Below are 24,260 nucleotides of genomic sequence, written 5' to 3' on the forward strand. Positions count from 1 at the left end.
AAGGGACTGTCCCTCCCGATTCCTTTATTTAAAGAGCTCTTGGCAAAAATAAAAACAACAGGAGATTTCCATCAATGCACATACAAGAACTGCATTTATGTAGCACCGTTAGAGGAGGAAAATGCCTCAAATCTCTTTGGAGGAGCGTAATCTGACTAAAACTAACATTGCACCGACAACGAGACCAGGTCGGGTGGCTCAAGGGGGTCAGTTTCAATGAGCATTTTGAGTTGGGGGTAAAGGCGGAGATAAAGCAGTGTACCTTCGCTGGGAGAACGTGGGCAGCGTGGTCAATCACGTGGGCCCTTGACAAATTTATCGCACGGCTAACACCACGTGGTACCTTAAAAGGGTTGACCACGCTATGCTGACACAGGAACCCCTGGTGGACAGGTTGAAGGGTATTGGGGGGGGTGAAGGAATTCTAGAGATTGCGACTCAGCTGGAGCTAAAGGTGCAGCCAAGCTGGTCTGAAGCGAGGAGATTTACATTCCAGACAAAATACTGTTACTCCAGGAGAGAGACGGGTGCCCCCCTAAAAGAATCATATGAGGCACAAATGATAAAAAAGCCTAGTTAGCACAGCAGGTGCTGGAAATGTGTTGCTGGAAAAGCGCAGCAGGTCAGGCAGCATCCAGGGAACAGGAGAATCGACGTTTCGGGCATAAGCCCTTCTTCAGGAAACAAGCAGCTGGGAAGTGAGCCTTGAAAGGGTGTCATGATTTGGAGGTGATTCCTGAAGAAGGGCTTATGCCCGAAACGTCGATTCTCCTGTTCCCTGGATGCTGCCTGACCTGCTGCGCTTTTCCAGCAACACATTTCCAGCTCTGATCTCCAGCATCTGCACTTTCTCCTCCTAGTTAGCACAGCAACCTGCCTCACACCCACTTAACAGTTGGATATCTTACAGTACTGGTTTAAAGAGGATTTGTAGCTCTGGATATTACGGGGATACAGGGGCAGACGCACAAAGAAGAAATTCCCTCAGAAGTTAGCAAATCCACAGGTTACCTCTCATTAGCTGACTCGAGGATTCACATCCCATGATCAACCACAACGCTGGCATCATTACAGCAAATTCAAATCTATCTGGCATGTCATTACCGCTCACTCCCCTGCAATTTGCATTTCAAAGGCTTCACAGCGAAGTTTTTTTCTCTCTCGCATGTTTTAGATTTAACTGGAACTCAAAAAGGACGGTCTCCCTCTCGAGTTGAACTCCAAACATCCCCCCCCCATGCCCCCCCCCCCCGCCACTTCCCCCAGCACCTTTCCTGTGGACCATGAAGAAGTGAATGTGGGAGTTAGAGTGTGACAGAACGGGACCTGCCAACTCCAGAGGAAGGGCACAGCCCACTGAGTAAACACACTGCAGCATCACTGCAATAACTCCCGGAGCATAAACAGCCGGGAGTTTAAAATAGCAACGAGTTTTCCAACACCGCCTCACACACACATTCTCTCCCTTCTCACCCCCAGAGAACTTACCTCAAGTGGGGAAATCCTCTCTTCTCAGCTGCAAGTGTAGTGGGAGAGAGAGGTGGGTCCCTTGGGCTTTCAGAACTCTCTCCCACAGCACACTGCCTTTGCAGTCAGGAGTTCTCAGTGAGTGACAATCCCTCAGATGTTCCCACCTCTCCCACTCTCTCTCCAGTCCCCTCCCTCCCATCCTGCCCCACCCATGAGTGGCTCATTACATCACTGGGAGTGACCTCACCCCACAGTTGAAGGGCTGAACCAAACCCAAAGGCATCAATCCTTCACAACTTCGCCATCACACCTTCCCATAAACTCTTCCCAAAAACACAGCGCGCAACATTAAAACCAAAACATCTCCAGCTGACACATCAATCTGTGGTTTTACGTTTTGCACAATTATTCTGTTTCCAAACACCCCCCCCCCCACCACCACCATCACTTGATGACACCATCATCCTGACGATCAGAGGCATCGGAAACAGTGAGGGATTTTGATGCCGAGAAATACTTCCCTTTTTTGGCAGGAGGGCACGAATTTCAGGCGATGGGGAGGGCAGGCGAGCAGAAAGACGGGGCAAGTTGTCATGAGCTGGAAACACTGCCTGAAAGGAGGGGATGAATGAAGAGCTTTTGCCCGAAACGTCCATTCTCCTGCTCCTCGGATGCTGCCTGACCTGCTGTGCTTTTCCAGCACCACTCTAATCGTGACTCTGATCTCCAGCGTCTGCAATCCTCACTTTCTCCTCCCTGAAAGGAGGGGAGCAGACAGGCAGGAGACTGGAAGGACACAGCAAAGCCAGGCAGTATCGGGAGGTTGAGAAGTCAGTGTTTCGGGTGTAACCCTTCTTTAGGAGGGGGGTGTGGGTGTGGGGGGGAGCTGCTGATAAAGGGGGAAGTGGGGGCAGGGTGGTGAGGTGGGGATAAGTGAAGACAGGTAGACGGTATGACCTGGGTGGTCAATGAGAGGGATGAATCCAGTTGGTGGCAGGAAGGAGTGGAAGGGAGGAGGAGGGGCTGGGAAGGGAGTCAGGAGATGGGGAAGGAGGTTATTTGAAATTGGAGAACTCAGTGTTGAGTCGTGGCGTTGGGAATTGGATAAGTAACTGTAAATGATGAAACTTGCATGGCAGTGGGAAAGCATCAGGTTAGTGGAATTAACTAGGTGACTCTTTGGAACAGTCAGCATGGGGGGTGAGTGGCTTCTGGGCTCTAAACATTTGATGGATATTTAGCTTGGCTTTTGCTGCCATTGATAGCTCCAGGCTGCATCTCTTGAGAAGACATTATAAATGGAATGGATACTGACTGTAATTAGAAGAAATGGAGCACAGAAGTGTGATTTTTTTTAATAATTAACCTGCATAAAACAAAGGCTCAACCTCAACCAAAGCAGTTATTCCAGCTCGCGGCACCACATTTTAAGAGATTGTGAAGGCATCAGAGAGAATACAGAAAAATATTCACAGGAATGGATCCAGGCAGGAGGAGTTTCAGACCCATAAACGGATGAGTTGGAGAAGTTGAGACCATTCACCCTGGATAAGAGATGATTTTGAGCAGATTTCCTGAGGGGCCTTGACGGTGTGGTTAGGGAGAAACTATTCGCATTGGCACAAAGACTGAGAGCCAGAGGCCACAGACCTGAGTTAGAGTCATAGAGATGTACAGCATGGAAACACACCCTTCAGTCCAACTCATCCACGCTGACTAGATATCCTAAACTAATCTCGTTCCATTTGCCAGCACTTGGCCCATATCCCTCCAAACCCTTCCTATTCATATACCCATCCAGGTGCCTTTTAAATGTTGTAACCGTACCAGCCTCCACCACTTCCTCTGGCAGCTCATTCCATACACGTACCACCCTTTGCGTGAAAAAGCTGCCCCTTAGGTCTCTTTTATATCTTTCCCCTCTCACCCTAAACCTATGCCGTCTAGTTCTGGACTTCCCCACCCCAGGGAAAAGACTTTGTCCATTTGTCCGATCCATGCCCCTCATGATTTTATAAACCTCTATAAGGTCACTCCTCAGCCTCCGACGCTCCAGGTAAAACAGCCCCAGCCTGTTCAGCCTCTCCCTGTAGCTCAAATCCTCCAACCCTGGCAACATCCTTGTAAATCTTTTCTGAACCCTTTCAAGTTTCACAACAACCTTCCGATAGGAAGGAGACCAGAAGTGCATGCAATATTCCAACAGTGGCCTAACCAATGTCCTGTACAGCCGCAACATGACCTCCCAACTCCTGTACTCAATACTCTGACCAATAAAGGAATGCATACCAAATGCCTTCTTCGCTATCCTATCTACCTGCGACTCCACTTTCAAGGAGCTATGAACCTGCACTCCAAGGTCTCTTTGTTCAGCAACACTCCCTAGGACCTTATCATTAAGTGTATAAGTCCTGCTCTGATTTGCTTTTCCAAAATGCAGCACCTCACATTTATCTAAATTAAACTCCATCTGCCACTTCTCAGCCCATTGGCCCATCTGGTCCAGATCCTGTTGTAATCGGAGGTAACCCTCTTCGCTGTCCACTACACCTCCAATTTTGATATGATCTGCAAACTTACTAACTATACACCTCTTATGTTCACATCCAAATCATTGTTTGTCACTGGGGAGGGAAAAACCTTATTCCACAGCCAGTGGCTAGCATCTGGAATGCAGTGAGACTGTAGAGGAGACAGGGTCAAATCAAGGCTTACTAAGTGGACAATAATATTCAGAAAGGGCTACAAGGGAAAGGCGAGGACTGTGGGATTAAGAGAGTAGCTGTACCAGAGTGCAGCTGGGCTATGATGGGCCGAATGCCCTCAATCTGTGTTGCAAAACCCTCGCTGGTTCTACAATGCCAAATAGACTGAATAGAGGCAGTAAAATAAGACAATCATTTCAGCAACGTCTATTACTTATTTACTGTGGCGACTTTATGACTTCCGAGTTTATCTTGGATGCTGATAACAGGCACACAAGGGAATTCAAACCTCTTGGCACTCTGCAAAGCATGGCCTTTTTGGAGTTCTGCTCCCCCAGCTGAAAAAGCTATAGAAACAGCAAAAAGTGTTCATTGTCTCTTGACATTCAATGGGATTATCATCGACCAGAAACTCAACTGAACATATTTTATAAACATAGTGGCTACAGGAGCAGATCAGAGGCTAGGAATACTGCAGCGAGTAACTCACCTCCTGACTCTCCAAAGCCTGTCCACCATTGACAAGGCACAAGTCAGGAGTGTGATTGGATTCCTCCCTACTTGGCCGAATGGTACAGCTCCAATAACACTGGAAAAGCTTGACACCATCCAGGACAAGGCAGCTCCCTTGACTGGCACTGCATTCACAAGCATCCAATCCCTCCACCACTGACACTCAGTAGCAGCGGTGTGTACTAGCCATGGATGCACTGCAGAAATTCACCAAAGATCCTTAGACCGTAGTTTCCAAATCACAACTACTTCCATCAAGAAGGACAAGGGCAGCAGTTACATGGAACGCTACCACTTAAAATTCCCCTCCAAGCCATTCACTATCCAGACTTGGACATATATCGCCATCCCTTCATGGTCTCTGGGTCCAAATCCTGGAATTCCCTCCCCAAGTGCACTGTTGATCTGCCTATAGTATACGGACTGCAGCGGTTCAAGAAGACAGCTCACCACCACCTTCTCAGGGGCAACTAGGGACGGGCAGTAAATGCTGGGCCCAACCAGGGTCACACACATCCTATGAGTGAATAAAAAACAGCATCTGGGGAGAGAGTAAGCATCTGGTCAAACTTGCTGTTACCAAGCTGAAACCTTAACCTTACTTCTCTCCTTCTGGTTCATCGTGCATTTTCTGCTTTTGTTTTGCATGTCCAGCATCTGTAATATTCTGCACTTGTCAAAAAGATTAGATTAGATTCCCTACAGTGTGGAGACAAGCCTTTCGGCCCAAGAAGTCCATACCGACCCTCCGGAGAGCAACCCACCCAGACCCATTCCCCTACATTTACCCCTGCCCCTAACACTACGGGTAATTTAGCACGGCCAATTCACCTAACCTGCACACTTTTGGACTGTAGGAGGAAACCGGAGCACCCGGAGGAAACCCACACAGACACAGGGAGAATGTGCAAACTCCACAGTTGCCCGAGACAGGAATTGAACCCGGGTCCCTGGCAGCAGTGAGGCAACAGTGCTAACCACTGAGCCATTGTGCCCCCCCTAGTACAGAGTGGTCTTGGGACTGCTAAATGAAACACATTGTCACCGCAGTCGGTGCAGAGTTTGGTTCCACTATCCCATTGATTCTGGAAATCCACTCTCCAGGGTGATCTCGTTGGCATTCAATCATGTTCCTTTTTAGTTAGGCATACGCGAGGGTGTGGTTTACTGAAGTGAGTGGCTCCTTTAAATCCTGTTTTGTGCACAGACAGTAACTGAAAGGGGTTGAAGTTAGAGCAGCCTGCCCAGTTTTTCAGGTTGCTGGGTGGCTTTTAAGGGGAGCTTTGCATTGATGTGATCTCCAGTCCCAGTCACAGGAATATGAGAAATATGAGGAGGAAACCATTCTGCCCTTCAAACATGCCCCATCATTTAAGGAGGTCATGCCCGATCTATCTCAACATTGCTCTCCTGCACTATCCCCATATCTCTTGATATTTTTAACGTGTGGAGATCTACTGATTGCAGTCCCAATACCTGAGCCATTCCCCAGGGACAGAGAAACCTGACACAGCTCTGTCCCATGATCGTCCTGGGCTCCATGGACAAGTGCACAAGGGCTTGGCGACCCTGCTGTGGATGGGCAGTGGGTGGCAATTCCTGACCCGTGGTGCACTTTATGCTGAGGCCTCATATGCACTCCCAATCTCTGGCACACAACAAAACCCACTGGAAATGCCCAATGGCTTTGAGCCAGTGAGTCATCTGAGTGCTGGTCCATGTCTTTGGAAAGAAAGGACGGCCTGATAAAAAGAACCAACCGCTTTCAGGTTTGGCTTGCAGCATGAGGTCTCAGTTCACAGCCAAACGTTGGCCTCTGCTTCCCAGTCAGAGGAAGAGCTTGGAGTAGGTTTACACATTGGGAAACGGTAGCACCTTTGGGGGCAGTCAGCTTGCTGGTGGCACCTCCTGTGGCACTGATTGGCATTGTCCCCCTGTAGCCCCATACACCCGGTGTTGGGAGGCCTGTGTGTGGATAGCTGGGGAAGTAATCTGGTGTGTGAATGTGACAGCAGAGGAACTGACTCCCTGACTGTGCTACATCAGCAGCAGCCACTAGACAACCACACACTGTCCCATAAGTATGATTAGTGACTTCCTGTTCTCACATTGAACTAGCACATGGCTGGCACTCACACAGAAATCATTGTCCTTTTACTGTTCCTCTCTCCCCCTCCCTTCCTTGCCTTGCATGGACCAACTGCCTCACCCCTGAACATCAGGCAGCAGGTGGAAACCATAAAAGACTCACTATTCTCTCTTCAATTGCGAGTTTCAAACAAGTCTCATGTATAAATCACTTAGCGCCATAACACAGTTTCTCCTGAAAAGGTTTCACAATTGAGAGTCTTGACACTCTTGAGGTATGATGGCCATTGTGCAAGGACAATGAGCTATGGGTTAAAGGTCACGGTGTGTCTTTGCAACAATGGGAAGCCGCCACACTGGCAAGAAATGCAGGATGTGCAGGGCAAATGTTAGCCTCTTGATAACCTCAGGGTCCTACCACAATACAGCTCGTCTGCCATTGTGTAACTACTACACAATGGGCTAGCTTAGCCTGTACAGGCACAGCAGGGTCGCCAAGCTTTTGTTATCACAGCTGCAACTCAGCAGAGATGTTTACACAGTTAGAAAGGTATATTATGCCACACCAGTGAGAAAAAGGCTACTCTCTGTGTCTTCCCCTCCTGTATTCGCTGTTACCAAGCCTCACAGTTGTTGGATACCAACTCTAGATGGAGAAAGTGAGGACTGCAGATGCTGGAGATCAGAGGTGAAAATGTCAGGAAAGAAGGGCTCATGCCCGAAACGTCGTTTCCCCTGTTCCTTGGATGCTGCCTGACCTGCTGCGCTTTTCCAGCAACACATTTTCAGCACCAACTCGAGATGACTCCAGTGTTCACATGGACAAAGCTGGAGCTTTCAATATCAAACACTGTCTTGAGGACAAAAGCCTCTGTCAATCTGGGTGAGGATATCAGGTCAGCTTTGTTCTGGGTCTTGCATGTGTGTGTGTGTCTCTCCTCTGCTTTGACCCAGTCCCTCTGCACCTGGCATCATGCCAATAGCCGTCTCGGCCCAAGTTCTGGAATTGCTCCCTCAAACTCCTACATCTCTCATTTCCTCTTTCAAAAGCTCCTTCAAACACCTCTCAGCAACTGAGAATGCACCCACATTCTAAAGACTCGGACTCTGGCTCAGTGTCAAGTTTTGTTTAATTCGATACACGTCTGCATTACAATCTGGGTGTTGGTTGGCTGCTGTCTAATTGCAAGCCGCTGTTCCAATCAAACAAAGCAAACTTAGATGTTATTTTAACTAAGTGGCTACCTTCGGCTACTGGCACATAAGTACCAAAGGCTGGGTAGATAGTCTTTGTGATGGAACCACACTGGGTTGGACTCATCATATATTAAAGAATGAACAGGATTGCATTGCTCTAGCACAACCTTGTGGTTCTCCAATGAAGTTCTTTTCGAGGACCGTCACACACTGTAATGTCACAGCAATATGAGAACAGCTAAAGAACCTGCTTACCTGATGGTGCTGTGTCAGGGCATCAAGGGCCTTTGCTGCTCTGCTTTGCATTAGTGGCTCAGGATCTTTTCCATCTACCCGAGGGCCTAACAGGACCACGGTTGTGCATCACAAACAATGGCAACTCAGGTAGTGCCAGGAAGTGTTCACCTGGATTAAGTACTGAGTGGGGCCTGAATCCACAACCATCTAACCCAGAGGCCTGACACTCCATTGGTGGGGTCTCATGCTTGTTTTGTTAACGATCCCAGACCTGTTCGAGCACAGGAGGAAGCCATGTGGCCCACTGTGTATATACAGGCTCTCCAAATGAGCAGCTGCCTTGGTGCTATTCCCCTGCCTTCTCTCCATAACCCGGCACGTTGTTCCTTTCCGAATAACCATCTAATTCCCTCGATTGAACTTGCCTCCGCCACAGTCTGCAGGCCTGGCCCATAAACACTTGCTGTGTGACAAACAATTTCCTCACATCACTTTTGCATTTTTTTTTAAAAACAAATTACTATCAATCTTCTCCAGGATCAGGAACCATTTCTGCCTATTTTTACCCCGTGCGGATTTCTCATGATTTGGATGTTTCAATCGGAATCCCTCCCAGCCTTCATTTCTCCAAGGAGAACAGTCCTAACTTCCCAATCTTTCTTTGGGACTGAAGTCTCTCATCCCTGGAACCATTTTCGCAGACCGCTTCTGCTCCCTCTCCAACGTGTGTGTATCCTTCCAATGACATGGCACCCAATACTCCAGCCGAGGTCAAGCGCGTGGCTTATAAAAGCTCAACATCGCCTCTTTTCTCTTTTAACTTTGTGTCATTATCAATAAAGCCTCAGATGGTGCAAGCTCTCTCTCAACTAGTCTTGCAATCCTAAATGACTTATCCACATATAGACATGTGACTACCTGGAGGTTAACCAGTCTCATTGGACCGAATGAGGCCTAACTGTCTCCTCATCCTTTCAGGCCTGTTGACTGTTGATGTCAGGGTGGAAGAGTTCACCCCTGCAGCAAAAACAACGATGGGTAACAAACCCCATTTTCCACCCAGCTCAGCTTTCCCGATCCCGCCCGACCTCTGGACAAACCAGCTCCACAAAGGCAGGTGAACCAGCCACCAAAATCACAGGCTGATGGCCCAGAGCCAAGGACAAGGCCTTCCTGGACAGAACTGGCTGGCAGCTGTCATGGTAACCACAGTCTCTAGCAGCTCTACCCAGTCAGACACTTAGTTACACTGATCTCTTCAAGCGACAGCATTTTGCTACTTTGCAAACACCCCCTCTTGACACAGAAGAAGCATTCCCATGGAAATGCTAAATTTTGTGTTGTGTTACGGGCCAGGCTAGACCCCCTCAAATTTTTTTCTGAAGGTATCCTAGAACCGAACTTTTTCTTTTGTTCAAAGTCAGACGTGAATTGAATATTTCAGGTGTGTTGCAGCTGGTCAAACCACTCGGCTTTAAGCAAAACAGAATTTATTTAAACACCACAGGTGAAACGCCAACTAAAGAAAATGGAATTTGGAAGAACTTAACTAGTGGAAAACTTAACTGACCCGATACAGGAACTATTACTAACTAACTGCTCCAATCCAGTAACATCACTTAAACACACCCCTTGGCAAAAAGATAAATTCAAACACAGATTCTTACAGGCAGGAGGATAACAACACCCCCAAAGCGATTTGAGATGGCGGCCAGAGGAGTTCTTTGCAGAAGCTTGCAACTTCCCTGGATTCTCACATCTTGCAACTGCTACAGCTGAAAACAGGCTAGAGAAAACTTGAACTGGGAGAACTGGCCACTCCCCTGCCGTGGTTGGACTAGACCCTTCGACACATCTGCTTTTATGACCTCTCTTCAAAAAAAAGGACAAAATAACCTTCTTAAAGTGGCAGCATCATCACAGTTGCTCTGGAGAAAGGAACAGGGAACAACAGACTTCCCGAGCTCCGAGGTGCTTCATAGAAGGTACAATCCTGAGCACATTTATTGTGTCCATGTGCGCATTTCCGTATGAATGCAGCTTCTAGTGAGCTTCGCTGAGCCACCTTACAAGCGCGGCTGACTCTCTTGAATTGGTTATTAGTGTGGTTATTAGCTGAATTTTGTTACACAAGGATGGAAATGGGCGCTGCCTGGATATCACTGTGTGCAGAAGTGCAGGGACTGGGAGGAGAGGGAAGGGAACAGAGGGATCTGCACTCACAGGAAGTGTGACTCGGAGATTGCACGGGGGCAGCCGAGAAAACACCCAGTTACGATGCCCCCCACATCACAATGGTATCGCTTACCGCCCACCCAGAGATGTGAAATCTCCAAACAGGAGGCAAAATACAGAAAAAAAAAGAAGAGATTTAAAACAAAAGCTCAGAATTCACTGGAGAATGAAATCCAGGCAATTCCTTCCCAACTCCCTTAACGATGGAAACCAAGTCGAGATGGCGACTCTGGTCCTTCCACCCCCGACATCAACAGTCAACAGGCCTGAAAGGATGAGGAGACAGTTAGGCCTCAGTCGGTCCAATGAGACTGGGTAACTTCCAGATAGTCACATATCTATATGTGGATAAGTCATTTAGGGTTGCAGGACTAGTTAACGTTATACAGTGCTTTGCTCTTGGACAAAGAAGCCTCTGTTCTCCAGCTGGAGACAGGTTCACCTCTCGATTACAGGAATCAGGAGCTCAGTGCAAAGGTGAAGGGCTGCTCCAGAGGTTCACGACTCTCTGGGTAAAGAACCACCTCCTGATACCTGAAGCTCATGTCTGTATCTGCTGGTCCACCCTGATTCAGTCGATAAAACCTCTTCATCTCATGAGGCAGCGTCTTTGTGGCCATTCCAAAGCTTCTGCAACCCTTCCCGTGAGACGAGACCGCACTGGGTGACAGCAGTGTAATGGAGGCCAATTGAAGATACAGCAGCACCTGTTTACAGGGAACATGGCTGGTTGCTTCTGATTTGGCTCCTCAGATTGACCAGGAGCCAATTGAAGAGCCAGCTCTTGGTCTCTCACTCCAGCTAACTTTGCAGAGTGGGTGTGTTTTGATCTTAAGCATTTCACCTTCCCACATGCACCCCCTGGCCAGGCTCAGGGAGAGGTATCACTCACCAATTACAACACGATCTACTTGTAACCGATGACCCACCCAGCCTCCCCCCTGCCAACATCATCATCATCAAAGCCAACATATCCTGAGGCAGTGAGGCACCTCACGGATCACTGACCCACCAAGTGCCTTCACCCGAATAAAAACCTCAGTGCTCCTGTCACCTGCCCCCGCACACCATCACTGGATCTCCAAATGGGTCGAAACCCAGCAATGACGCAGTCTCACCCCGGAAACGTGCAGTTGGCAATCCGAAAGAAAACCTGGCTCTCTTTTGGAATTGTAGTGGCCAGCGTTGATCACAGCGATGACCTGAAAAGGAGGGCAACTCTATTGGTGCACCCCATGCTGGATTACTACAGTGGGGACCAGAGTCTGGAGGAGGAAATCTCCCAACCAGATCACACGCTCAGCACAGGGGAAAGTTCCTGTGATGTTTAAAAAGTTTCTGCGAGCAAAGTACTGATTTTGTTTTGGAGGGGAGGAATTTGACGGAATTAGAATGCTCAATATCAACCACAGGCCATTCAGCCCATTTATCCCAAATGTGCCCATCGTTCAATGAGGCTATGGGTGCTCTGAACTTCACCTTTCTTTATCCAGCTCTGTTGCAAAGTGTGCAATACTGTTTCATAACAGACACAAAAATCCTATCTACCTCAACAGCTTCCAAACGAGCCTCCCCCAGCAACTGCAGACCACAGCCTTTCAAGGGAAAAGTGTTTGAGAGTTGTACTACCCTCCTTGATGTCCCTCCGAAAGAGTCAGCCTGTGCATCGTCTCGAGATGCAAGGATGACTCTGCAGATGAGCTGGAGAGGTAGCAAGTCATCCTACAATGTCTCCACTGAAATCACATAAGGCCTCGATTCTCATTTGGTGCAGGCTGTCACAGTTCCAGAATTGAAACTGCTAAGTATCCCGGGATCGCTTCCAGAAACCACCCCTCCCGTACATTTTTTAAAAAACCCCCAGCTTTCCGAACTCGCTAAAAGCAGACCACAAAACATCTCGGTTCCTGAACCCACAGTCAGGTGCCACGTGGATGCCCGTGAGATGCGACAGCCCCTGTGCGTGCGTGCGCGCGCCCCGCAGTACCCACCTCGCCGGCGGATTTGACCTTCCTCCTTCAGCCCCGGGCGCCGGCTGCTCCATCTCCCTCTGGAAGCCCTCTGGCCGCCTTCTTGCTTCAGCGGGAGCGTCCTGCAGAGTGGTTGCAACAGGAAAAGTTCTGTCGACAAAACCTATCATTTGGCATCTGGAGGCTGTATTCCGCGCGACACGAAGCAGCTCATTCTGAAACCAAACCCTGTTCAGAGGGTCAGGCACTTGGCCACGGAGCTTGTGTTTGGAATGGCAATGGAAGGGTAGGTGGGTGTGTGGGGAGGAGGAGTTTGGGGGAGCAACAGATTGTTTAACAGTGCAGCCTTGGTTTCCCATATCATTCACCAGCTTCCCCTGATCTGTGCTGCCTTACCCTGTATTTATCCCATCTTAATCCACTTTAGTTTGCCTGCTCTCAGGAATGTGTCCCAACCAGATAATTGTAGGGTTGGGAGGCCCAGGCCTCTCACATCAACTTGCCTGCAGCCCTCAGCAGAGAGGAGCCGGGGCCTGGAGTGTGCTGCTGGATTTACTGGAGTGTTGAAATCGGTCTTTGGAAACACAGCACAGCTCAAAACAGTGCCGCACCCAATTCCCTCATCCACTGGGTTTGTTTAAAGCTCCCACCAAGACCAGTTTTCTCACTGTTTGGGGAGGGGCTTAGCAACAAGGGGAAGCCAATCAACCCAAGAGTCTGATCTGTGCCCCACATCTCCAAGCAAAGCTCTTACCACTTTCAGAGTGAAAATTAACAACTGGTAACAATTACTTGTTAGAGAAGCGAGTCCCAAACTTCTAACCAACTGTCTCCTCAGCTCCCTCATGTATGGTCTGCTTTTATATTTCAAACATAGAACAATACAGTGCAGAACAAGCCCTTCGGCCCTCAATGTTGCACCGACCTGTGAACTAATCTAAGCCCATCCCCCTACACTATCCCATCCTCATCCATGTGCTTATCCAAGGGTTGTTTAAATCTCCCAATATATATAAATCTCAAAAATATATATATTTTTGAAGATGATGTCCCAGGTCTCAGCCTCCTCAACCAGCAGAATGCGTTCCTCACTATCTACCCTACTCAGCTGACTAACAGCTTGAAAGCTTAGATCAAATCATAGTGGCTCAGTGGTTAGCACTGCTGCCTCTTGGCCCCGGGACCCAGGTTTAATTCCAGCCTCGAGCGACTGTCTGTGTGGAATTCTCCCTGCGTCTGCGTGGGTTTCTTCCGGGTGCTCCCGTTTCCTCCTACAATCCGCACATGTGCAGGTTAGGTGGATTAGCCATGGGGGAATAGGGGAAGGGGTAGGAGACTCTTCAGACACTTTGGGCCAAATGGCTTCTTTCTGCACTGTAGGGAATTCTAGGAGGTCACCCCCGAACTGCGTCAACTGAAAAATCTCCAACTGCAAACTGGAATGATTGCTTGCAGTGGGAGAGCGGGACATGAGAAATCCCATCTGCCACGAACCTTACGGCTGTGCCCAGGGTTAGCAGCATTATTGAAAGCCAAAGATTAATGGTATAGTGGACAATGAAGGATGCTATCTAAGGTTATAAAGAGATTTGGGTCAATGGGCTGAGGAGTGGCAGATGGAGCTTAATTTGGATAAATATGAGGCATTGCAGTTTGGACTTACACAAATAATGCTAGGGCCCTGGGATCTAAGGGTTGAGGTACATAATTCTTTGAAGTTTGCATCACAAGTAGACAGGGTTATGGAAGTGTTCAGCATGCTTGCCTTCATTGCTCAAACCTTTGAGTATAGGAGTTGGCATGTCACGTTGAGGTTGTACAGGACCTTGGTGAAGACTCTAATGGCCAACTGTGTGCAGCTCTGGTTGCCCTCTCATTGGAAGGACATTAAGCTGGAGAGGGTTCAGAAAAGTTAGATCAGGATGTTAACAGGAATGGAAGGTTTGAGTTATAAGGAGAGGTTGGATAGGCTGGGACTTCTTTCACTGGAACGTAGGAGGTTGAGGGGTGACCGCACACAGGTGTATAACGTCATGAGGGGCAGAGATAAGGTGAAAGGCAGGTTTCTTCCCTAGAGTGGGGGGATTTCAACACTAGGGGGCATACTTTTAAGGCGACAAAAATGATTTAAAAAAGGACATGAAGGGCATTTTCTTTTAAACGGAGTGATTTACGCGTGGAATGAATTTCCAGAGGAAGTGATGGATACAGCTACAATTATAATGTTTAAAAGACATTTGAATAAGTACACAAATAAGAAATGTTTGGAGGGATACGTGCCAAGAGCAGGCAGGTGGGACGAGTTTAGTTTCGGATTATGGACAGCAAGAACTAAGCTAGACCAAAGGGTTTGTTGCCGTGCTGTATGACTCTATTACCATCGAACAGACATCCGTGTACCCTCCTGTACACTGACGGGAATGGAGGATGCTTGTATAGACAATGAGAGCTTTGATCAGCGGATCCTCACCGTGGTGTGATACAACTCAAAATTGGTGAGTAACTCCAGACATGAGCAATGAAATAGGAAATGTGTAACATTGACCTCATCATCTGGGTGCGGGGGGAGGGGCAGAGGTCCCGAGGGGAGCTGGGAGCAAACAGTGATTATCTCTCTCTCTCTCTCTCTCACACACACCTGGGGGTGTGCAGTGGTTACTAGACTCTTAACAGAACAAGACAATCTGGAAAACGTGCTTTCAAGGGCCACGATAGCAGCTTGAGAAATGGAACTCGGGGTTAAAAAGAGGAGAGGGTGGAGGTGGGAGACAGGGATCGGCGATGAGCAGGAGGCTGGAGTGCTGTAAAAACTGGCTGGCTCATACCCTTCAGGGGAGGGGTCCTGCTGCCCATTCCCAGGCAGGCCGGCAAGGTCACTCCAGAACCACACAGAAGTCGTCATCTCGTGACAAACCCACCGTCTCTGGCTGGGCAGGGGAGTGAGCAGCTCTACAAACACCCCAGGAGCAGTCAACACACTATCCAGGATCAAAACCAATGACAATACTCTGAAAGCAGCATCCACAGCGGCTGGGATTGGGACTGGGACAGGTTAATGTACTCCGGCTTAGTTAGGAAACACCCAGTGTCAGGTGAAGGTAGGGCATTCCCTGCGACAAAGGCTTGACTGTACAACACTGCTTCAGGTACTTGCGTAAGCGCACAATCATTCCAAAGAAACCCCAAGGTGTGTAAACATAAGCCATCCAATAGTGTTCCTTATTTGCTTTCCTTCCTCTGTAAACTTTCACTTGGGGCTGAAGGATCAAGGACAAATCCTGCAATAACGTGAGGACAGAATGACTGTACACAGCAATAAGAGGGTGCCCAGCTCACTCCCATTCCATTAGAATCCAGCTGATCTGCATTCTAACCCACCGCAATTCCAGGTTCTTCAAAGCCTTTTTGGGCAAAAGCAGCTCAGGCTCACTTTTGAAATTGTCAAATGATTCCCTCCTTCTGTCTCTTTCTGGGGGACAGAGTCACCAGATTACCAAAGCCCTTTGTGTGAAGGGGTAACTCCCTGGCATTGCTCCAGGCATTAATCTCAAAGGTTATACCTCCTCAACCAGCACACCCAACACCCCCTCACCACTAGAGGACAGAGTCTCTCTTCAGCCACCTCATCAACTCCTTTCAATCATTATAAACACTTCAATTAGATGACCCCTTAATTTCCCTATAGCAAGAGAACACAAATCCAATTGATACAACTTGGAGTGGAGTGCATCATTTCTCCCTCCAACTCTATTTTGATTTAATCCCTACCCTCCCCCTCACTGTTTTGATCACACAGCACTGCCCTTTGATGTGAAGGGCAGTGCTTGTCACTGGCCACCCGGGTGTTTTCCTATCTTCCTGGTGGTGGAAATTGAATAAAGATTGGTGCACTTTGTGTCTTTCACTGTGTCTCACACCTGCACACACACACACCATGGGTGCTGGGGATAAAATAAGCACTACCGCACTTAGGCGGTAGTGTGGGGGTTAAATTTTTGAAAAAAAAAAAAAAATTGATATAACTTGGTCTCATAGTTTAACTCTTTATGGCCCAGTATTATTCAGCAAATCCTACAAGGGCAAAGGTTAATATAAATGGCTGTCAGAGTGTCTGATAAGTTACAAGTCTCTAGTTAATCCATCACCTTTGTGAAAATATACATTTAAACAATAAGCATATGGATGACGATGGGATATTGTGGGGGATGGGCTTAGATTAGTTCACAGGTCGGCACAACATCGAGGGCTAAAGGGCCTGTTCTCCGCTGTACTGTTCTAGGTTCTAAATTCCGGGCAGAATCTTGAAATTTACAGCTGGGAAGTAAAACCAGCATTGTGGCTCACCTCAGAGGAGCACCTGACTAACAATAAAGGCAAGAAATTTCAAGAAGCTTCCAGAAGGACATGTGACTTGACACGAGAGATACGAGAACATAACGGGTGCAGGAGACCAAACCACTCCTCAATCTGTTTTCAAGAAGCTCAAGGTTGAGCTATCCCAACTCTACCTCTAAGCATTACCCCCATTTCCCTTCGAGTCCAAAAATGTATTGACTGCAGCCTTGAGTACACCCACTGAGCTACCATAGCTCTCTCGCCTGGAAGATTCACCACCTTGTTTGTGAAGACATTTCGCCTCATCCCGGTCCTAAATGGACAATCCCATTAACCTGAAGCAATATAAACATCAAACTGTTCGGTTTTGACAGGTCAAATTTTACTGTGGTGGTAGAACACAAATTACAACCACAAAACCTGGTTTGCGCAACTGACTTTCACATAGTGGTTTGACCAGGTCAGGGAGAGCATCTGCCCTACGGTGGGGGAGGGGAACTTGAATGTAATATAGCCTCAAATAAATTGAGTCAGAAGTTCAGGAGAAATGGGCCTTACCAAGAGGTAAAGAGGTAGTGAGTAGTTGAGATGAATGGTAGAGATACGTAGTGTGGCACAATGGCTAGCACTGCTGGCCCAGCACCAGGGACCCGGGTTCGATTCCATCACTCAAGTGATTGTGTGGACTGTGCACGTTCTCCTTGTGTCTGCTCAGGTTTCCTCCCACAGCCCAAAGATGTGCAGGTTAGGTGGACTGGCCATGCTAAATTGCCCATAGTGTCCAGCAATGTGCAGGCTGGGTGGGTTAACCATGGGAAATGCAGAGTTAAGGAGATAGGGTGGGTCTGCTTGGGATGCTCTTTGGAGGATCGGTGTGGACTCGATGGACTGAATGGCCTGCTTACACATGGTAGGGATTGTAATAATACATTTCAGGAGACCTACATGGGGTGGCGAGGGGAGGTAATGGTGTTGCTGTTGCTGTTGGAATGAAATGATGCAGTGGTTCGAGTGGACCATAAACTGCAGTACGGACAGGTTGGGCCGAATGGTCCGTTTCTGTGCCATTCGTTGTGAACAGGGGGACTGTGCAGCTGTTGGGCCTGGAGCTGACATCCATCCTCCTGCCCCCACCTCAGCGTCTAGCTGGTGAACCAGATGGAGACTACGTTCCGTCCTAACTACCACCACCCCTCCGTTGCTCGGGAATTGTTGGGCTGGGTCAAAGAGCCGCGGAGAGAGAACTGCCACACGTACGTGTGTCGGCTTTACAATAACCGGGTACCCGCTCTGCCCACGTGAATCCCCCCCCCCTCGGAGGCTGCTCAAATCGGAGGTTAACAAGGAAAAGCCTGGACTAAGAGGAAAGTTAACTGTTGTAGAAACCCATCTAAAGCTCTTCAAGGAGGAACAGCAGCCATCTTTATCTGGTCTGGCCTACGTGAGGCTGCAGGTCTGCAGCATCTTAACTACGCTTGAGGTAATCAGGGATGGGCTTTAAATATTAGCCTAGTTCCACGAATCAATAAAATAAACACTCTGCAGCTGCAGGCTTGTGATGTTACACTTGCCTGGGAGTTCAAAGTTCAATGCTGGGCAAACAAACCACGTAACTTTTGAGTGTAAAAGCCAGCCTGGCAATGGTCAGGAGTCTGAGGGAGAGTAACTGTGGGAGAGATTACCTGGACGTAGAAATCGGTGGAAGGAGACGATCTGGATCGCTCATGGACGTATTGTGGGCTTGCAGGCTCCTGGAAATTCTGCTCAAGGATGTCGTCCGCAGAATGGAACCTTCCGGAACCCCGGGCCTCCGGCACCTTCCTCTGCTCCCGCCACGTCGCCTGATACTCTGCGAAGGTGCCCAGGCGCTGCGGCCCAGCTTTGTGCCCACTGGGGTCCAGGTGGCGGGGATACCCAGCGGGGTTGGGCTGCTCAGGGAGGCCACTAGTTTGAGGGGCCATGTATCGCAGCGGCCAGCTCCCCCCGGGATCGGGGGCCCTCCGGGCACTCTCACAGCCCCCTCCCAGTGAGCTGGCCCGGACTCGGGCCTGGTCCCGGTCCATAGCCTCCAGAGGCCTGTCCCCGGCCTTGCTGCCACTACCCTTCCCAGGGAGCCTGAGCTGAGCCTCAGTGCCTCCAGGGCGGGGACCCTGAGCAGGCAGGGGTAGCGGCCTCCCACCGGCCTCAAAGAAATGCCGCCTGTCAGCGAAGGAGCTGTGGGGCTCTGTGCCCGGTAGAGGAGGAGGATGGGAGATTCCAGCCTCATCAGGGGTGCCCACCTCGTTCATCTTCTCCGGCTCGGAATAGGAACGCAGCTTCTGCTCTGGGGTTAGTCGCTTCCTGCCACCCAGGCGGGTCAGGGGGACTGGAACCCTCGGGTGGAGGGCTGAGGGCGGGGAAGGCCCCTCCTCTTTAGCAGAGGGGGAGAGGGACTGGCGGGGAGCTGCCACTGGCCCCAGGTCCCTCCGCTGGAAGGAGGTGGCCCTCAGGACTCGGGCCTGGGCCTCCTTCAGGTCGTCCTTGTAGGAGGCGCAGGAGGAGACATCGGGGGAGGGAGAGGCATCGGGCAGCCACTCCGCCACAGTGTCCACGGTCTTGCCCACAGTCTCCGGGGAAACAGGTGCCAAGGCCGCGGCACTCTTGCTCTTCTGCAGCTGTGCCCGCTTAGTCTGGATCTCATTGCGAAGGGCGGTGGCAAAGCGATCACTCCTCCGCTGCTGCTGCTGCTGCTGCTTGACCTGCGGGTAGACCGAGGCCTCAGGGGGCAGTCTCCTACTCTCCTGCGCCAGGGAGTGAAGCAGAGGCGTTCTGTCGGGGCACACGGCATTGCCATCTGCTTGCGGCCAGCACCGACCGCTCGGCGGCTGGGACCGGCCTGTCTCCAGGTGACCAGGCGGGCCATAAGGCAGACGTGATGCCCCTGCTTCGGGCCTGCAGGGGATGTGACCATCGAGGGACGACACCTGGTACCCAGCAGGCCAGGGGCCTGCATCGCTGCTGCTGTGACCTGGACTGAAGGAGTAGGCAGCTCCCTTCTGACTATCCCAGCATTCGGGCCTGGCCAAGGCAGGGTGAGCACCTGCTAGGTCAGGCTGCCAGGAGCTGGTGGGAGCTGGAACAGCTGTCTTTGTTGGCCTGGTTTGGCTCCAATCAGAATGGGGAGCACTCTCAGGCGCTGTCTGTTGTGGGCGCTGACAAAGGCCATTACCCCACAGTGCCATCCTGGTGCCGTCGCTATGGTGAAAGTTGCTTTCATCACTGTGCTGCCGTTGGTGAGAGGAGGACAAGGTGGGCTGGGAGTAGCGGATGTCCGTGCTGGACAGGCTAAGCTTGCTGGCACTAGGCTGCTTGTTATCATCCCATGGGCCTGGGGGAGCAGCCTCGGCCCAGTACAGAGGGCTGGCGAGCTTCGCCCTCCTTCCCTCATGCTCAGTGCCCTCCAGGGCCCAGTCGCCACGAAGCTGAGGCTTGGCCGAGGCCTGTTGCCAAGAGGTCCCGTTCCCATCAGGAGGCCCTCCGGCCTGCGCCTTCTCGTGCACCTTTGTGGCGGCGTAGCTATCGCTGCGGACAGGAGGGAGCGGGGGTGGGGAGATCCGCCGGGGTGCCCTGGTCTCGCCCTGACCCCTCCTCTCCGGCACATGCCACACAGGCCCGAAGATGGTCCTGCCCGGCGCTTGAGGCCGGGAGCCGAGGTGCTCGTCCGGCCGTGCAGCGTCCTCGGGCCCTGGGATCACAGGCCTGTCCTCTAGGCCGGACCGCTCAGCTGCACTTGGGCCTGTGCGCCCGTTGCCATTGCTGGGCCTTGGCATCTCCCAGGGGGTCCCCCTGTTCAACACATTCTCAGTGGAGGATGACGTGTCACTCTTGGATGACGAGAGGGTGTAGTCCGGGGTGCTGGAACTGGTGGAAAAGGAGCTGTAGGCCGAATCCCGCTTGCTGTGCCCAGAGATGTGGTCCATGCTATTGCTGGAGTGAGTGGGGGACAGGCTGCTGCCCTGGTAGATGGCATGGTGCTGGTCCAGGCTGTCCATGCTGCCAAGGGAGCTGAACTGGTCAGAAACACGCTGCAGAGTGGTCTCATCCCACTTGTCTGAGAGGTCATTCGATGAAGAGCTGGAAAGAAAGCAGAAGGGAATCGAGACATGGTTTTGGTCAGACCACGCATTGAACAGACATATATGTGTACGGTACAGGAGGCCATTCAGCATGCAAGACCTGTGCATAACCTTCAGAAGAACAATCATGCAATCCCTGCAGTATGGAAGCAGGCCATTCAGCCCATCGAGTACACACCGACCCTCTGAACAGCATCCCACACAGACGCAACCCCACCATCCCATCCCTGTAACCCTGCATTTCTCCAGGCTAATCCATCCAGCCTGCATATCCACGGGCAATTCAGCATGGCCAAACTGATTAACCCAATTCCCTTTCGCCTTTCACATCACTTTTTTTAAACGCTTGTGAGCTTTGTTTCGGAAAAGGTCGTTAAACCTGCCTCTATCACTCTTCACCTTGGTCCATTTATGAAGTTTGTAACAATGTAATATACTGGGGCAGTAACTTGAAATTTCGATAAAAGGAAGTGTGTCTTACGAAGATATGAATTACAGATATTAAGCCACTCGACCCCTCAATCCTGCTTTACCATTTAATAAGATCGCAGCTGATCTGATTGGGAACTCCATCCTACATTCCGACCCCCCTACAAACCCCTCTTACCCTTTGACACTCTTCAGTCATAAATCTATCCACCTCAGCCTGAGGATTATGCAATAATTCATCACCTCCCCTCTCCAGGAAGAGAGCTTCAAAGACTCATACCCACCAGGAGAACAAAACAACATTCCTCCTCTTTCTCTCTCCTAAACGGACGGTCCCCTAATCCCCCCCCCCCCCCCCCCCCCGCACCCCCAGTTCTCGTCTCTCCCACAAGGGGAAACATCCTCTCAGCATCCAATCCATCAGCTCCCCTCAGAATTTTACAAGGTTCAATGAAATGGACTGATTCTCCTAAACTCCCACGACCACAAGATTTTGGAGCAGAGTTATGTCATTCAGCCAGTCGAGTCATTCAGTGAGACCATGGGTGATCGGATAATCCTCAACTTTATTTGCTTGCCTTTTCATCCTTAATGCCCAACTCCTTTACTGATTGAAAGAATCTGTCTATCTCAGCTGTAAATATACTTAATAACCCAGCCTCAATCGCCTTCTGTGGTAAAGAATTCCACAGATTCACTGCCCTCAAAGGGAAGAAACTCCTTTTCATCTGTCTTAAAGTGGTGACCCCCTTATTCTGAGGTTATGTCCTCTTGTTCTTGACTCTGCCACAAGGATAAAACAACCTGTCCACATCTACCCTGTCAAGCCCTTATCATGAACCTTACGTGCTTCAATAAGGTTGCATTTCATTCTTCTAAACGCCAATGAGTACACCCCCAAATCTCTCCTCAAAAGACAGACCCTCCGTATGTGGTATCAGCCTAGTGAACCGTCTCTGGACTGCCTCCAATGCCAGTATATCTTTCCTTAGATGAGGGGACCAAAACTGTTTGCAATACTCCAGATGTGGTCTGACTGGTACCTATTATTTTAGCAAGGTCTCCCGATTGTTGTACTCACTCCCTTTGAAATAAAGGCCAACCTTCAAGATGCCTCCAATACTACCCAACCAACTAGTCATTTGTGATTTGTGTACAATACCTTCAGTTGTAACTTTCTGCAGTCTTTCCACTTAAATAATATTCAGCTCCTCCATTCTTCCTGCCAAAGTGCATACCCACACCTTTTCCCATATTATATTCCATCTGCCATGTCCCTGCCCACTCGCTCTTCCTGTCTACATCCGTCTGAAAATCCTCTGAGTCATCCTCTGCTTTTGCTTTCCCATCTGCTCTTGCGCCATCAATCCCACATTCACCTTCTTTCCAAATCGGTAATACATGGACGCAGACTCAGTCTGGCCAACCTTCCTCATAACATAACCTCCCATCCCAGGTATCAGTGGAATGAACCTTCTTTGAACCATTTCCAATGCATTTGCAATGCTCCCAAGGAGAAAAAAAACTGTACACATTACTCGAGATGTGGACTCAATGACACTCGATACATCGCAAGCAAACACGGTTACTTTTACATTTGATTCCCCTGGCAACTGATAGCAACAGTCTGGATTAGTGTGGTGCTGGAAAAGCACAGCAGGTCAGGTAGCATCCGAGGAGCAGGAAAATCGACGTTTCGGGCAAAAGCCCTTCAGTAGGAATAGAGGTAGAGTGCCTGCAGTGGAGAGATAAATGGGAGGGCACTGGGGTTGGGGAGAAAGTAGCATCGAGTACAATAGATGAATGGTGGTGGGATGGAGGTGATAGGTCAGGGAGGAGGGTGGGGGAAGGTAGCAAAGAGTGCAATGGGTGAATGGGGGTGGGGATGAAGGTGATAGATCAGAGAGGAGGGTGGAGCAGATAGGTGGGAAGGGAAATTGGCAGGTAGGACAGGTCATGGGGATGGTGCTGAGCTGGAGGTTTGGAACTGGGGTAAGGTGGGCGGAGGGGATATGAGGAAACTGGTGAAGTCCACATTGATGCCATGGGGTTGAAGTGTTCCGAGGCAGAAAATGAGGTGTTCTTCCTCCAGGCGTCAGGTGGTGAGGGAGTGGCAGTGGAGGCGGCCCAGGACCTGCATGTCCTTGGCAGAGTGGGATGAGGAGTTGAAATGTTCGGCCATGGGGCAGTGGGGTTGATTGCTGCAGGCGCCCCGGAGATGTTCCCTGAAGCGCTCTGCTAGGAGGTGTCCAGTCTCCCCAATGGAGAGGAGACTGCATCGGGAGCAACAGATACAATAAAGTCACAAAGATGTGCAGGGTCAGGTGAATTGGCCATACTAAATTGCCCGTAGTGTTAGGTAAGGGGTAAATGTAGGGGTATGGGTGGGTTTCGCTTCGGCGGGTCGGTGTGGACTTGTTGGGCCGAAGGGCCTGTTTCCACACTGTAATCTAATCTAAAATGATATGTGTGGAAGTGCAGGTGAAACTTTGATGGATGTGGAAGGCTCCTATGGGGCCTTGGATGGAGGTGAGGGAGGAGGTGTGGGCGCAGGTTTTGCAATCTCTTTTGGGGTAGAAGTGACCTGTACAAGAAGGACGGATTGCACCTAAATTGGAAGGGGACTAATATACTGGCAGGGAAATTTGCTAGAACTGCTTGGGAGGATTTAAACTAGTAAGGTGGGGGAGTGGGACCCAGGGAGATAGTGAGCAAAGAGATCGATCTGAGACGGGTACAGCTGAGAACAGAAGTGAGTCAAACAGTCAGGGCAGGCAGGGACAAGGTAGGACTAATAAATTAAACTGCATTTATTTCAATGCAAGGAGCCTAACAGGGAAGGCAGATGAACTCAGGGCATGGTTAGGAACATGGGACTGGGATATCATAGCGATTACAGAAACATGGCTCAGGGATGGGCAGGACTGGCAGCTTAATGTTCCAGGATACAAATGCTACAGGAAGGA

The 24,260-nt window shown here is 49.9% G+C and overlaps 1 protein-coding gene across 1 annotated transcript in view; it reads right to left on the reverse strand.

Annotated features, from left to right (window-relative positions):
• The window catches only part of shroom2a (shroom family member 2a), a 222,708-nt gene that overhangs the window by 24,156 nt on the left and 174,292 nt on the right, over nt 1–24,260 (reverse strand). Inside the window, exons 4-5 of the mRNA XM_043700441.2 lie at nt 18,433–20,863; nt 12,437–12,537 (exon numbers count right to left, since the gene is read on the reverse strand). Coding sequence (XP_043556376.2) covers nt 12,437–12,537; nt 18,433–20,863 — 2,532 coding nt within the window. The remainder of the gene's footprint in view (nt 1–12,436; nt 12,538–18,432; nt 20,864–24,260) is intronic.

The sequence above is a fragment of the Chiloscyllium plagiosum genome, unplaced genomic scaffold (assembly GCF_037043375.1).
Source record: "Chiloscyllium plagiosum isolate Xiang-an unplaced genomic scaffold, Cpla_swu_hap1 HiC_scaffold_12, whole genome shotgun sequence".
In the NCBI taxonomy this organism is placed as follows: domain Eukaryota; kingdom Metazoa; phylum Chordata; class Chondrichthyes; order Orectolobiformes; family Hemiscylliidae; genus Chiloscyllium; species Chiloscyllium plagiosum.